The 16563-nt window shown below is 51.0% G+C and overlaps 1 protein-coding gene across 3 annotated transcripts; it reads right to left on the reverse strand.

Annotated features, from left to right (window-relative positions):
- Positions 1-9182: 9182 nt before the first annotated feature.
- LOC129212627 (GTPase activating protein homolog 4-like) lies at positions 9183-16262 on the reverse strand. 3 transcript variants are annotated; one of them, XM_054841465.1, is made up of 5 exons: positions 12598-16262; positions 10446-10536; positions 10192-10328; positions 9521-9574; positions 9183-9340 (listed from the first exon to the last, which is right to left on the reverse strand). In XM_054841465.1, exons 2-5 carry the CDS (start codon positions 10462-10464, stop codon positions 9296-9298), a joined length of 255 nt encoding a protein of 84 aa, XP_054697440.1. In that variant the 5' UTR covers positions 10465-10536; positions 12598-16262; the 3' UTR covers positions 9183-9295. The 3 variants fall into 3 exon arrangements, with proteins under 3 accessions (XP_054697440.1, XP_054697439.1, XP_054697441.1); XM_054841464.1 differs by having other exon boundaries at positions 10446-10506; positions 12343-16262; XM_054841466.1 differs by having other exon boundaries at positions 10446-10506; positions 12771-12789.
- Positions 16263-16563: the final 301 nt, after the last annotated feature.

Below are 16563 nucleotides of genomic sequence, written 5' to 3' on the forward strand. Positions count from 1 at the left end.
TGTGGGGTACAAGTCGGGGCACTCGAGTGGGAAGCCGTGCGGGGGGTGCTGGAGAGCTCTCCGGACTAGCAGGTGTGCGGGGTCCCCGGGGGGATCTGGGACACTGTGAAGCAGGACCAGGGTGCAAAGTGCTGGGGGGGTATTTTGGGGTGCCCCAGAGTGGGGCCAGGGCACTTTGGAGCCAGCCCATGGTGCAGGCTGCCTGGGCTATCTGGGGTGCTGCAGAGCAGAGCAGGGGCACGAGGCCTTGGGGGACACAGGTTGCTCTACGATGGGGACAGGAGGGTGGGATGCTCCAGAGCGGCTGGCGCACAGGATACCTGGGGTGCTCAGGAGCAGCCCAGGGCATGGGATGCCTGAGCTAGATGAAGCTCTCCAGCGCAGGGCTGGGGTGCAGGCTGCTGGGGTGCTCCAGAGTAGCCGAGGCTGGTGAGGCTGGGGCGCACTGAGTGCCCCTTTGCAGATCCCACCATGCGGACCCATCATGGCAGGATATTTTGGGGGAAAAGGTTGTCCTTTCAATGTAGATTGGAAACTGCATCTCCTTTAGATGCTCTAATTATCCAGAACTGAACGAGTTCAGACCCTGTATGGGGACGGTCCCCTTCCCACTTATGGACCCCCAGGATGGGCTCTCTGTCCCAAGGGAGATGCTTCCCTCCACCACGCAGCCTTAGAGCAAGGGGCCAGCAGCTCTCGCATAGCAGATGCTGGGAAAAACAGCTGAAATCTGGCAACTCTGGAGCTTAGTAGATCAGACTTTATATAAGGATGAGGCATATTCCCCAAGGGCTCTTTTGTGTGCCCCAAAACCAAACCAAACCCATGCACGCACTGGAAGGGATGCTCAGGGAGGGAGATGACCAGCAGACCATGAGTGCTGGTGAAACCCATGTCCCACTAAGGGAGCGGCTGGCAGAGGTAGAGCAGGTTTTGTTTCAAAATCTACTGTGATTACATTGAACAGTTCATGAGTGGTTTTAAAAGCTGAACAACTCAGGTTTTTATGTGGGTTTGGAAGGCTTTGCTGCTTGCTCCATTATCTTTTTAAGCGATCCCTTCAGGCTGGAGAAATCTCAGGACCTGTTTAGCAGCACAGCCCTGAACACCTCCTGAGCATGGCATTAGGGACAGCACTCACCCTGGGAGTATTGCGGGGCTGTCAGGGACTCTGCCCCACGGGGGACATTTTCCATGTTCCCCATCCGCAGGGTCAGGCTTTGGTTGCCCTCCCAGAGGGACCTGCCACATCACTTCCCCCCGCAGTTCTCCCGTGGGCATTTCTCGGATGGGCAAGGCTCATTCACACCAGACACTCTCATCTCATGATTTAGTGCTCGCCATGGCTAGTTTTTCCACCAAAACCTGACTATTCACTAAAACAAAAGATTGCCACCAGCGAGTCCTCTCCAGTCTTACCGGCAGGGTATCCCTCAAGGACACATTCATGGCTCCTGAGCCATCAAACGAGGGTGATTTTAGCTACTGTGGCCAACGTTGCAGCAATGCGCTTGAAGAGTGCTCCCATAACCTGTTTGTGTGGCTCAGCTTGGGAGCAGCAGCCCTCCGCCACAGGCAGCTGGTATCAGGTGAGGAGAGGAGCATCTTTCATCACCCCAGCCAGCTCCACTGGGAGACACCGGGGTGTTCCCTGGGACCTGCCTTGTTCTTTTCCTCACCTCCTGATTCACTCCACAACCATTCTCACGTGTGCGGGCTCTCCAGCGGCGAGGACGAGCTGCTGCCTTTGCATAATGCAGTTAAAAATCAATCAACCACAACACGCGAGTCCATTGGAAACCAGGCTTCATTAGCACCAGTACAAGAACAATTTGTTTTTTTCATTCCATCCAGAGCTGAGCTGGTTCTGAACTCCAAATGCTTTCGCTTGTCAGTGGTGTGTTTGTGCTGACTCAGTACATAATGACAAAAAAAAAAAAATTAAAAAAAGCTTTAAATGCTTAATGCTAACCATTCTGCTGGCCAGATGAGGACTTTATGTTTTGCATAACACAGAACAGATCACACTGTGTTTAGGAACTGTTTGCAAAGCACAATAGGATTTATTTTATAATTTTTCTTTTTTTTTCACTTTAAAGCCCACAGTCAGTGCAGGGTGAGGAGTTCCAGGTGTTGCTGCAGGGGAAACCAGCTCCTCCTCTGGCTCCCAGCCACATGCACCACTTGTGCTTCGGTGAGTACAGCCTCGTTAACGTTGTCCAGATTGTTGACAGGGTGACATGAGGATCAGGGATTTCAGATCAGCTATGTTTGCTCATTTTTAGTGCATAAATATTTGTTGCAAACATTGACATTTGATTTTGACACATTAGGGATTAAGGAGTGGCTCAGAGGTGACAGCACCTACCCAGTGGTGCTTTTTTTTGTGCAGAGAGAAGAGACCTGTGTGCTCTTTAGCGTGTCGTCAAAGGCACCATAAGCACTTGCTAAACAGGAATATGCACCAGGAACGTCATGACCCTTTTACACACGGCCATCCCCACTCTGCCCACCAACCTCCTCCTCCGCAGACGGAGCTGTTGCTATCAGACCTGAAAGTCCTGTTGCACGGAGGTAAAACTAGTTCCTCTATTTCAAAAGCAAGGGAAGGAGGAAAGTGTCGGCACCCAAGCAGAGGAGGAGGAGCGTTGCCATCAGCAAGGGCCATGCGGGGCTGATGTGGCACAGATGTGTAAGAGCCAGTGCAGCCTGCACAGGATCAGGCCCCTGGTTGGTTTTTTTTTCTGCTTGGGTGATCAAGCAAAGAGCCAGGACCAAATCCAGCCTCAGCATCTGTGCAGACTCACTCCTGCCCCCATGGTTTACAGCACCCTTTCAGCAGTGCAGTGCCTGCATCCTGGCTTATCTGCAACCCTTGAGAGTCGGTCAAAGGAACTATTTTTACACTATTTGTACATGCAAATAACATGCAGGGAGTTATTTGCATCATACCCCTCCCAGCCTGTCAACAAACACATAAGCTTCCTGGAATTTTTCCCTTCTTTGCATCATAATATTTCTAGATCCAGGATGTTATTCAACCACCAGGTTTCTCCATTTGCCACATGCTGTTCAAAGCCAGTCCCGGTAAGTGAAGCAAAAGGCAGTGGGAGCAGGTGGTGTGGGAGACTCTTTGTCTGCAGTTACTGCTCGTCTTTTATACCAAACACCTTTTCTTTTGGGTCTCCGTATGCAATAAGGGGAGCTGCTCCATGCCTGGTTTTCTCTCGGGCAGAGGCAAGCAGATTGCCACACTGCTCCTTAATGTTTGGTATTTGAGGTCTGCACTGTGCTGACTAGGCGTTGAGCAGAGAGCAATCATCTAAATTACATGGTATTGTTCCTGGGTCCTGAAACTCTGCTGCTTGAGAGCTCAGAGAGGCCCTAACTCTCTCAGTAAGGAGGATCAGATGTAAACAGGATCAGGGAATTAAAGAAAACTTTAATATTTTCCTTCAAAGAAAACTTTAATATTTTCCCTTCTGAGTCATACAGGCTTTGCCTGAGGCATCATCATTCCTAGAGAAATGAGTTGACTGTCACATGGATTGGCAGGACACAGAGCTGCGATGTAATGTTATCTCATTGCTCATGTAACTGGGCTTATGCCTGAACTCCTGGAAACTGGAGAATCACAGAGGGAGAGCCCAGATCCATATCTGGCTCATTTTACTTTCTTGGGCCAAACATCTCGGCAAAGAGGTTGGCAGAACATTGTAACTCGGTCTTGGAAGAAAGTCCCACATAAAATGTGTGGAGATGTCCTTTTCCATGGTCATGTACAAGCCACATACTCCTGAGAAGGGAGTACAGCTAAAAGCAAGGTCAGAATTGTCTCCATTATCCAGGGGGAAGCCCTAGGATGAGTGACAAGACCATGGTCTGCGGTGCAGGGTGCAATAAGCTCACCTTGATGTGTTGCAATTGCTTCATTGGTGTTTCAAGGGCAGCTGAGGATCCTCCATCTGTAGGAGATCCCATGGAGGGGCCCAAAGTCAACACAGCTCATTTAGCACCATCTAATCCTGGGACTCATAAGGGCATGGATAACATAACCAAGTGATTAGAGGAGGAAAAGCCACATGGAACCCACTCCCTGAGGACATGACTCCGCCTTTACATTGCAGCAAGCTCCACCACTTCCAGGGGACTTGGTGTCCACAGGGAACTGCATCCTAGCGGGCCAGACCCAGAGGTCACATCATCTACTTCATCTTCTGGATGGGCAGAGCTGATTTACAGCCAGTTGTTACTACAGGGTGAGACAAAACCTACCAGCTTCACAAGCTGCTGTGTGTCCATGTGCCTGACCTGGGACGTTTGGCTGGGGTTGATGCTGTGGTAGCCCATCACTGCAGCTCGGGGACTTGCCAGGCTGCCCTGCCCCGCTCGTTCACCAGCCCGTGTTGCCTTGGCTCCTTGCCCTAGCAAGAAGCAAGTACGTGCTGCCTCCCTCATTTCTTCCTTTTTTTATTTTTCCTGTTTAGCTCCCACCCACCCGACAAAGATGCCAGCAGGGCAAGATGCCAGCGCTGCCTTCTCACTTTGCCAAAAGAGGCTGCAAGTGGCAGAGCCTGGTCTGCAGTGATGCCTCTATCCTGCCCTGGTCAGGTCAGGTCCAGGGTCTGGCTCGTCCCACTCATCCAGTGCCCTAATGGGTGACAGGAGGGCGCTAACTGGCGGAGGAGCCCGGCTCCCCTTCACTAGGGCACAACTGGGACCGAATATGCTGGTGTCAGTGGGCTTGTCTGGGGCATCCCAGCATGATGGTGCAGGGTGAGCGTGGGCAAGCTGTGATGTCCTCCTGCAGCTGAGCATCCCCTCCATGAATACTCCTTCCCCAGCGGCCAAAAGCTGCCAGGTGAGTGCTCGCCCTTCTTTCCCCCTCTCTCTGCACTTGGCATTGGCTCCTGTACAGATGTTTTTCCAGATGAGCTTCTATATGTAGCTTCCACATCCTCTGCCCCAGTCTTTATTCCTTCAGCTCCAGCCTCTCCACCACCACCAGCCTGCTAATTCTGTGTCCTTCACCGGGAGGACAAAAGAGCTCTTGCAAAGCCGGTGGCTCAAATTCCAGCTAAGACCTGTGTCTGACCATGGAGGAGAACGAAGCACCTTAAAGACTCAGGCAGCAATGCAGCGGGGCTGCTCAGGGTCTTCCTGCAGCCCCCCTTCCCCACAGCCAGTCGGTGTGAAGCCCTAAACACAGGCACTGGGCTGGATTTCAGGCAGGACGATCAAGGCTGTGTCTCTACCACAATTATAAATAGCTGCTTGTGGGCTCCCTGGCTGGCTGCAGCGGCGGTGGCCTGGGCAGAGCTTTCTGCTCGGGGAGCAGACAAGTATTTCTGGCTGTGCCTTTTTTTTTTCACAAGCTGTTTCACCTCCACCTCTTGCTGCACTTTGGACGGCAGGTGAATGGTGTTTGGGTGAGTCATCGCCCCGCCGCCAGCGCACCCTTTCATAACACACAGACGTCACAGCTTTTAAAGAGGTCAAGTTATTAGTACTCAGCAGAAGATCTGTCACCCAGAAACCGGTCCTGGTGGATCTGCCAGAGCGAATTGCAGGTTTTCCTTCGCAAGATGCCTGGCACCATTTCTGTGTGGATTTTAGGAATGTATTGCAGTGAGGTTTGGGGACTAAAGAGCCCACTCTGCTCTTCTGAAAGAGCAAATGCAGGAGTCCTAGAAGGGTTTGCAGGGGAGAGAAGGGTGCTGTGAAAGTTGTGTATCCTTAGAGACATTTTTATGAAAATGAATCCCAAGCACTTCAATACATAAAGCTCTGCTATAACTTTTAGCTGCTAATTAACATAGCAAAAAGTCTTAATTTATGGATTTTCAGAATGAGGGGACAAGTCGCAGAAGGATGCAGCCCAGAGAGGAGTGAGTGTGAGCGCTCTGCAGGAAGCAGGAGCAGAAGCAAGGACCTTCCAAAACACCCTTCACTTGCAAGACTCAAATTCTGTTCGACTTTTGCTTTTCTTATTATTCAGCGCAACAAAAGAAGAGTCATTTCATAGGAAACCTCTGCCTGGCGCTCTGCAGAGTTTAGTAGATCATAAGCAGGGCTGCAGGAATCAGCTTTTCTGGGAAACTCAGGATTTCTAACTGTTTCCACTTTTTAGTGGAATGAAAAAGTGACTTGAATTTTTCCATGAAGAAGGTCACTTGGGAACAAAGGAAAGATTTCTTTTTGATCTCTAAGTTAGAGAGGCTTGTTTCCCTGATAGGACACTTTATAAAATAAAACACTAGGGTTTACTGAACACAGCCCTTAGATGCAAGATGAGAAATTTCATCGCAAAATAAAGGTTCAACCTTCCTGTTCTGAAATTGTTGGCATTTATGGCAAAATGCCTTCAGTTGAGGGCATGTCTGCATGAAATGATATGGAAATCAGTTCTTTCTCCATGCCTAAGGTCTCTTGGCATCTCTGCTGCTACGAGGCTCCTGATGGCCATGTGCCATGCAAGGTCCCTGCAAGTACTCCCTGAAGCTGTGAGCAGGGGCAGCACAACCCCTCCTGCTCCCTGAGGACCAGCCAAGGTCATTATATAAAGAGGAGTAAATGTGTGTAAACAAGACTTGCTTAAGTAACTCCACGGCTGCCAGTTTCTCTCGCTGGTCGTCTTTTGCTACTCCACCCCTCCACGAGCCTGATGTGATGGATGTTCAGCACTGCTCTGTCCATTCTCCTCTCCCAGCTGGCTGAAGGCACATCAGCTCCAAGAAGCCCCATGTTGAACCTTGCAGATGCTTCAAGCAAAAGAGGTGGTTAAACATGTCAGACCTCATGCCCAGCTTGAGGAAGCTGCTGGCTGACACGTCTGTGGGCAAGGACCCATCTCGGCACACTGAAGTCGTGCTGGGGAACGTGTCCCATAGGACAGCCACTGTCCCCCTGCACCTAAGGGTCCTCAGCATCACTGAAGCCAAATGTTCCACCTGCTTTTTTCCTCCTCCACTAAGTGTTTTTAGAGCCCTAATCCACGTGGCTGGCATGAATGCTCGTGCTGTACACCCATTCACGTTGCCTGGCTTCAAGCCAGGGCTGAGATGCAATGAGGACTTAGGGACACCAGATAATTTGAAATGGTTTTCACCCCCATAACTTTCTGGGGAAACTTGACCAGTTCAAATTAAGGCAGCGCATGGGCGCAGAGGGGAGCAAAGCTACGTGCAGGACGAGGTGCCAAAGGCAGGACAGAGAACCTCTCGGCCGCTGGAGCAGAAGCCTGGATGTTCGCGCAGCCGGTCCCTGGGTGTGTTTTGCTTTTTGCTCTTGTGCCACGGGGATCTGGCTGCACATGTTATATTTGCACAGAGCTTAGCGCAGCAGCCTGAAGCAGGGACCATAAAACACAAACAGCAAACAGTAAAACTTTGCCTAGCTCAGCGCTCGCCATCACCCAGGAGCGCAGGGTGTACCCATGCTGGCTCCAAGGACATGAAGGTGCAGGATTTGGGCACTGTGAGGACATGTTGGTGGAGTCAACTCCAGACAGCCACTTGCAAGCTTCACCCCCTTTGGGAGCTGGGGCACAAGGTGCAGAGGACAATTTTAGGGCTTTTAGGTTGTTAGGTGAGCTATCTGCCATCGGCTGAAAAGCAGAATCTCACTCCAGCGAGATGCAACACCTCTCAGCTCCAATTGAGCATCTACAGATATGCTTGACCTCAGAAAATAGAGTCTGGCACAGCATGCTTGAAAAGTCTCCAACCTTTAACTTAAAAAGCAAAGGCAGGGCCTCCCCTTTTCGTGTTCAGACGCAGAGAATTTTTTCCAAGAGATTCCCATCCTGCGGGAGTATGGCCTGAGGGGACTGTAAAATGCTGCAACTACATATACTATTTGGAAGTAGGTTGTGTCTTGTGTAAGAGTCCTGCATACTAGCATGGAGGGGAAAGTAAAGTATGTAAAATAAACCCACACAGGCTTATTTTACATTAAGGTGTCCTTCTTCACAGAGCAATAAGGCACTTAGACTCAGCCTTTCCCTGCTGAAGCAAAGTCAGCGCATTGAAACCCAGTTTAGCTTTTGGGGCTGTTTGTTTTTCCTGTCTTCATGTTTTCGCTTTAATCTTTGTGCTGGATAATTAAGACAGCATTCCTCAGCATCTTTCGTGCTGTTTGTTGTGATTATACAAGAGCCAGCTGCATTTGTTCCATAAAAGCAACATCTAAAGCCACGTTCTGTGGTTTCAAGTAAAACCCTCCACAGTGTTGACTCTTAAACTCGATTTTAGCTGAAATCTGCATTACTCAGGAAAATACTCTTAAAAATAGACTCCTTAAGGAAAACAAATCAAGGTAGTGACACAGCGGGGAGAGCTTGTGCTCAAGTTTGCATTGAAGTTTTTTTTTTCTTATGGACAGTCAGACTTTTGGGCTTTGCCTAACACTGCCAGCAGCAGCGGTGGGTCGGGGTGCTGGCACTTCTCTTAAGGGCACAATCTTCTCCTCCGAGGTCCCTTTTCGCTGCAGGGTTGGACCCCACAGGCAGCCCGGGCCGCCCGGCTGCGCCTCCCGTACTGCCCCCGGTGCGCTCCCTGCCCCCGGCCGCGCTGCGGGAGCCTTACAAAACAGCCGAGCGGTTACGAAACCCGGGGACCCGCTGCCACACGTCCCATCCCCGGTAGATGGCGGTGCCAATTCATTTTTCCCAATATTTCCCGTTTTTCCTAGCGCTGCACTCGGTTCCAGCCCCAGGCGGGCTGCGCTGGGGCTGCAGGCTGGGCACACGCTCAGCCCCCTGCGCTGGGGCAGCATTGCAGAAAGTGAAGGTTTTGTTGGATTTCTCCCCCCCTCCCCGGAACTGTTTTTCGTATGTTTTTTATAAATTTGAAATCACAGTCAGTTGTAACAGCTCAGCACAGCCCCAGGCATCTGTCTGCACTCAGGCTGCTCCATCCCATAGCAAGTGGGATGAAGGGGATGAGGAGGATATTGGTACTGCCTAATTTTGGAGGACTATGCAGAACCAGGCAGCCAGAGCCCTTGGATTTCTCTCCAGACTCTTTCACGGTCTTGAACAAAATCTGCCTGTGCTCACCCCAATCCCAGCTCCCTGCCGATTGCTTTTTCTTGGCTGTTTCCTTATGGGGAGGGACAGATAGCACTGGGCAGGCAGCATGACTGGATGGATTAATAAATAACATTTCTCTTTGGAGCCCACAAACACCTTTATTTGGCTAAAAGTGGCCAAGGCCCCCTCCAGCACATGCTGCTGTTTGCATCCCCACCTCCTCGATGTGCCCAGGGTGTGTGCTGCTGCTCCAGCGTGGGAAGGCTAATCTTTCTCTTCCTTCTTATCGTCCTTGTCACTGCTGTGGTCCTGGGGCAGGAACAAAAAGAAAAGGGACACCATGTAAGGGGACTGCTGGGTGGTTTTTTTTCCATCCCCTGGTACCTGTAGGTATTCAATAGCACCCACAACCAGCACCCACGCAGGGGTTTGCAGGTCCAAATCCCTTGGGCCAGCCAGGCCCCAGCATGGAGCTGTTGGTGTGGTTACCTCCTCTGAGTCGCTGTCGGAGCTGCTGCTGCTCCTGTCCTCTTCCCCATCTCCCTACAGGGGCAAAGAAAGAAGGACAAGCATCACCAGGGACCCTGACACCCCATTTGCTGTTCGAGCTAGAGCCTTGAGTCAGAGAGATGTCTGGTCTTGTGGGTATCTCGAGCCAAGCTTTGTACCACCGGTGCTGCTGTGGACCCACGAGTGCCCATGGTCCTGCAGAGACCTCCAGAGCCAAGAGCAAGGATTCGGTGATGTGCAGCGCAGACAGCATCACTGTCCACAGCAGAATCTCATCTGGGTTGAAGGAGGAGGAAAAGGAGCGGGAACTAACTAGGAATATTGAGAGCCGAGAGAGAGCTGTCTCTCAATGGAAAAGCCACACACGCAGTGTGATTTCTAGGCTGTGGATGGCATAGCTACATCTGCCAGAGGTGTGGCCCCATCCTGCCGCATGCTGGGCAGCGGGTGCTCAGGGTGCTGGGTGCCCCACAGACACCACACAGCCAGTGGCACAGTTGGTCCAGGGGGTCCCCAGCACAGCCCCCGGCATCAGATGGTTTGGGATGTGCTGGGCTCACCCTGAGCACCACGCTGGGGTCTTTGGGGCTGGAAACCCTCTGGCAAATGGTTCAGCAGCTGATCTGCAGAAAACTCCATCATTCCCCTACCTTTTCCTCTTCCTCTTTCTTCTTCCTCCTCTTCTTGTCCTTCTCTTTTTCTCCCTCAGCCTTTTCCTTCTCTTCTTCCTTCTCCTCTTCCTTGTCCTTTTCCTTCTCCTCTTTCTCCTTATCTTCCCGTCCAAACCCTATGATAGGGCACAGAGGGAGGTTCATTGCCAGTGTGCAGCATCCAGCACACACAAACCCAAGGGGATGGGGCTGCAGGTCCCCATCCTGCCCCTAGGTTCACACCAAACACTCACATTTCAGGATTGTCGACATTTCACCGCAGCCAAAGGGCTCTGGGGCACGAGACCGTCACACCTACGGCACAGAGAGAACCTGAAGGAGCAACTGAAGGGTGGAGTAAAGTGAGCTTTTCAGGGATGAAAACACCTCCCTGGACCCCATCATTGGGTTTTCTCCATGGGATAAGAGGTCCTGTGCACTTCCAACCCCCCAAAACAGCAGAGAAAGAGGTAAAGCAGTCTGTGGCCTCCAGATAAAAAGGACCAGACCTCGCACCCACTGCCCTCCACCCAGGAAACAGCAAGGGGAGAGTGATGGAGCCAGACAGAGAAATCTCAGGACAAATGTGCATAAAGATGCCTTCAACCCCCTGTCAGCAGGTGCAAATTACAAAAATATTTAAAATTAAATGAGGGTGAATCAATAGAGAGCTGGCTTTGGGGGTCCCAGGAATCCTTGGCAGAAAGGGGACCTCCCCCGGCGACAGGGCGATGGCAGGAAGGGAGATGGAGGCAGCAGTGAGCAGAAGCGAAGCCAAGAGCAACAGCAAGAAAACTCTGAGCATTGATTAGCTGCCTGAAAGGTGTCAGATGAAAAGAAAAGAAAGACGACAGCTTGCTTTAAAAATAGCAGGACCAAACAAAGTCCATGAAATAGCCATGAAATAGGGGCAGAGGGAAGGCAGCAGTGGTGAGGGATCGGGTCCCTCCTGCTCGCAGGGAGGAGCAGGTCATTCCCCTGCCGCAGCAGGTAATTAGAAAACAGTTTCTCTTCCAGCCACTGATGGAGGGAGACAGGACATTAATGCTTTCTTTTAATGTTTTTATGGCCACAAAATGACATCATCTGGTTAGTATTTGGGCTTTTAAAAGAGCCGGTCGCAGCCTCTGAGCCGATAACATTGATTAGTATTTTCTAAACAGGTTTTAAAACCCCCGGGATGCTGCAGGGCAGCGGGAAGCAGCGGGTTTGGTGCAGCACTGGGGAGACTCAGGTTGGACGGGGAGGGCAGGAGTGAGGGAAGCGGCTGATAAAAGGCGTAATCAGTGCAAAGTTAAAATCTAATTAATAATGAACAGTAATCTAATTCATCTTTGTAATTAAGAAGTGCAACTACTAATTGAAAATAATTACATTTTCATCTAAAATCATTAAAAATAATCAAACATTAACAAAAGAAAAGCCAGCCCCTGGGAAGGTGCAGCTGATGCCCCAACCCCAAGTCCTGCACTCCGCAGCTCCCGCAGCATGTGCCCAGCCCCAAATCCACGGGGGACGCCCCTGCCTTGTGCCTTCACTACGAGGCGGTGAGCAGAGAGGAAAGGCACAAGGTACACAGAGTTACCTACAGGTGGACCTCAAGCTTTGCACTAGGAGATGGGCAACCAGACCAAAGCCCAGCAGCCAGGGCTGGGAAAGGGTAGCGCTGCCCCAACACGTGCTGAGAAATGCCACCATGGGGGGGTTACAACCCTTCAATTCCCCACCAACCCAGCTGATTTCCAAGAGATGGGGTGGGCTCCCCCTCCCTGGGGTGCCACCCAGCACCCTGTGCAGCCCCCAACGTGGGTGGCAGCCCCCGCCGTGAGTGGTGGCTCAGGTGAGGCTGCCAACGCTCGGCTTTTTCCCATCCCAGACCAGCAGATCCAGTTTTGCCTGTTCCTTCAGAGCCTTGGCCACCCCGTTTCGGGCAGGCAGGTATCCCTGCCCCAGATGAGCTGGTTCCCTAAAGCCCAGGCAGGCAAACCAGCAAAACCCAGCGACCGGCTCTATAGTCCCCACTGATAAGCTGCAGTTGTCCTCCATGGCCAAGCAAAGTGCAAGATGCACGTGGATCAGACCTCTGGCTAACGAAGCGAACCTGCATATTCATAACCCACCAGCAGCAATAGCCTGGATGGCCTTACTCACCTCCCCCCAGGCACAACGGGCTTATGGGTCACGGTGTTTGTGCCTGTTCCCATCTCACCCAGGGGACTGAAGCCCTTCCTGCGACGCTCAGGCGCGGTGCCCGATTGCCATCCCCAAGACCGCACAGAGCGTGAACCGTCCCAGGGATGGTCCTGCTGCACCCTGCCCTCCCGCTCTGCTTCTCCAGCCTGTAAAATTGGTATGTAAGTCTGTAAACCCCCTTGATGACACGAGGGAGATGGGAAAGCGCCTTACCTGGAGCTGAAAAAGGCAAGTGACCTCCTGGATGCCTGGCTGGCAGCTACCAGGGATCTGGGTATTTGAGTGTTGCGGTCTCCTCCCCAGTCCCACTTTCAGAGCAGAAAAACTGGCTCTGCTACCCGACGGACAGCACATGACACTGGGAACATGACTGGTCGCATTCATACCTGCAAGAAGCGTTGCCTCCAGCATGGGCAGGAGCAGAAAGACCCTTTGCAAGCAAGCCAGGGCAGCTCTGGAGGCTGGAAGTAGAGAATAGGGGATTTGGGGGTGTCCTTAAAATCACAGTGCGAGGAACCTCCAGGAGGGCCTTGCTCCCCTCTTGGTGGGAGGTGTCAGGCAGCTCCAGGAGGTCCAGGCAAAGCTGGACCAGGCAGAGCTCAGCACTCCCAGCTCCCTCTGATGCTTGTCCTTGCTGCTGGCTTTCACTCCAACATATGATTAAACAAATACCTGTCAGCAGAGAGCAGTTACCAGCAGGTCTAAACACTTGCATAATGCGCTTCCCCTCTAACGCAATGCCCTCGTTTCTAATAGCACCAATATGGGATAATAACAGTAACAATAATGTCAAGAAGGGCTTGTGTACCTGAAAGCTAATTTGTTTTCTCTACCTAATAAAAAGTATTACCTCTCCCACAAGATTTGCCCTGTTTAAAGCCTTCAAATCTACAACAAAGTTACTCCCGCAGTCATTTGACTTTAATTTACAGTAATTGCAGCATGTGTGGAGCCCCCTCCCACCGAGCGAGACTAACCCTGGGTAACTCATGTGGGGAGCAAGCAGCTGTACAGAAGTCACTCAATCCAAAAATCTGGCCATGCCTGCCCCAGGCCTCCTCCACCGGAGCCTGCACTGGCCCCAGCTGCAGAGCAAGAGTCCCCTTGGCAAGTTTAGATCAGAAATAAGGGATGGGTTTTAATGGCAAGGGTGGATCAACCCTGGAGCAGCACAGCGAAGCCTGTGGCAGAGTCCCTGTTGCTGCCAATTTTACAGACAATTGTGGTGGTGCTTTCTAGCAGAGATGCTTCAGCTCACACACAAATCATTCGGGGAACTCCCAGCAGCCAGCGCTCAGTCTTGGAGTAAACCATGGCAGCAATCCCGCCTGTCCTGGCATGACACAGCTGCCACGTCGACGCAGCCGGGGAACTCGGGGTACAGTGCGGGAGCTCAGTAGAGACGTGCACAGGGAGCACAGCGTGGGGTATTGGGCCAGACCCAGGGAGGCTGTTTGGTGTCAGGACCGGCTGGCATCCAACCCCACTCCTCTGAGCAGCTCCTGCCACCTTAGGTGAATCCTCCCCCACAAACACCATGTTTGACCTTGTTTTTATCTGGTGACATTGCCTGCTCCCTGTCAGCCCCAGCCGGGGCTGCACTCTGATGAGCAGCATCCTCCAGCCAGAGCAACCCAGGGGACAGCCCTGCCATCACTCCCCGGACACGGGGACACAAAGCATCACCCCAGGGAACCAGCTCTCAGGGACCGCCCCAGCCATCAGGCCAGGCTGCTGCCACCAGCATCTTCCAGCACCCAGCAGGACAGCAGCAGCCACAGCCACCTCTGGGTCCCAGCCCACAAACCGCACGGGCTCTGCTCTCACCCTGCAGCAGGCACAAAGCTGCCCTTGAAGGAAGGAAGGAAAGCAACGTGCCAGCCAGCACGAGCTGCTGTCAAAGCGCAGAGCTGCGAGGGACTAGCAGAACTCCCAGAAAACATTAATTAGCGCAGTACTGGGCAATTATGTCCTTCATTTCTGTGCCAAGGAGTCTTTGGCTACAGAAGATCAATCTCTGCTTAAATCACATCATCATGGACCACTGTTTATTTAGGATCCAGTGTGCACACCTGGGAAGGAAATGCCTCCTCCTCCTGCCATTTCTCCCTGTCTTGCCTCTGAGTCAGGTCATTTAATTTGTGCTGCAGGTGACCTGGGACAGCTGTCCCCTTGCTCAGGGCCACAGGAGCAATGTAGCTGCTGCTTCTTCCAAACGAGGACAACTGCTCATCCCGCCTGTGTCAGAGGTTGTGCTGTTGCTGAACGTGCGTGTTTTAATAATGAAAAATGAGTCCCTGGGAAGCTGGTTGGGCAAGGGCTGGGAGCAAGTCCCAAAGCCCACCGGGAGCACCGAGCCTTTTTTGTTTTAAACCTTTCCACAGCAGCTGCCAGGAAGCAGCTTTTACAGCTGCAAGTAACAGAATCTCTCCCAAGGAAAGAAAATAATTGTGGAAGGCTTTTTTCTTTTTTCCCCTCCAAGTCACTGCCAGCATCTTAGCTAACTCTTATCTATTCTCAGCCACCTCTCACCTCCCCAAACACTACCAGAAGTGCTCAAATTACTGCCAGCTCTCATTAGGTTCATGCAGAAGGCAAGACCGAGCAATAAGACCTCCAGACAGTTGGATGCTGAATTCTGATGAATCCTTTGGGTAGGAAGATATCAGGAACTGTGGAACTGTTTTTCTTGGTGATGTATTGCAGTCCTTGCACTGGCACACAAGTGAAGCTGGTGCACAGCTGATTATTGGCTGCTATAACAAAATCCAGGTGGGCATATGACCGAAAGAATTATTGTCTGCATCTTCAAAAAAAAAAAAATCACCTCATTTCCTTTTAATAATTAAACTACTCTGCACTAAAACACTGCAGGTCAGTATCTGCAAGAAAAGCAGCTGCTGCTTCATAAAACTGCGTTATCTTTATTTCCTCTCTTCTGACATTTCTGTAAATTCTGGCTTTGTGGCAGGAGCAAAGCTGCCATTTTGCACTGATGCAGGAACTGGGAGCTTGGCTGTGGGAGCTCTCACTCCCCAGCCTGGGGTCAGAGCCCTCTTCCCGAGGAGACAGTACCCTGCCATGCGAAAAGCCACAGCTGTCCTGGCCCCAGAGCAGCACCCAGCTCCACAAACCACAATCAGGGCTGAAAAGAAAAAAAACCTACAGTTTGTTCTTCTCATATTGGTCATGCCCGTTGCTGTCTTGATAGCTCTTAACAGAAATGGTTGTCAAAACAAATCCTTTCTTTAATAATACTATCAATGTAAAGAAGAAAAAATAATATAGTTTATTGTAGTGCAGATTTTTTTTACCCGGACACATTCAAGTCTAGTTTCCTTTAAGATAAAAAAAAGGCTCTCCCTTTCAAGATCGAACCAGGACTAAGGCAAGGCTTTTTCCATATATATAAAATCAGAAGAGCATTAGCCAAAAGGTATTCTAATAATAAAAACACTTCTCTACTGCACAAAGAGCAGAGGAACGTTAAGCCTTCAGTACAGCAGAAATGTGCAAGACCTGCTAAAACCCAGAGGATTTTCAAAATGGGATTTGAGCATCATTGTTACCAATGAGCAAGTAGAGAGGCAGGTGTGACACTCAGTCACCTCTGGTTAGCTATTCTGGACTTCTTGAAGTTCCATTTTAGCTGTGCATTTCTGCTCTTGTGATTCCAACAGAGGTTGCTCCCTCCCAACGGGCAGGCTCAAAAGATAGAAATTGCAAAAGGGAACAAAGCAGGGAACTTTCACAGCACAAAGAATCAGATACCATATGTGGAGCAGCTTCTGAGACAAATTAGGACTCCCACTAACAGAACCAAATTGCTTCCTCTCCCCCTACTTTAATATACCTTCCAAGAAGAAGGAGCATTGCATTAGACTGTTTTTACACAGAAACAGGAGAAAAGCAGTACCTGAGTTTGTGAACAGTCTGTGGCCGACATGTCAAGCTACGCTGAAAAAGGGGAATCCTCCTGCTAAATTCTCTCATTAAATTGCCCACGAATCAATCCCTTTTAGCCAGTTCTCATTTATTGCTATAAAGAAAAGTACCCACATTCTTAGGGCCAGATCAGCATTTTCCCAGCTTGTGCTGAAGCAAGCACAATGCAAGAGAATTAGAAACAGCACCCTAGTGAGAGTCCCCGTCCCACATCCCTGAGTCATTAACAGACAT

This window comes from Grus americana, chromosome 14 (genome assembly GCF_028858705.1).
Source record: "Grus americana isolate bGruAme1 chromosome 14, bGruAme1.mat, whole genome shotgun sequence".
Lineage (NCBI taxonomy): Eukaryota > Metazoa > Chordata > Aves > Gruiformes > Gruidae > Grus > Grus americana.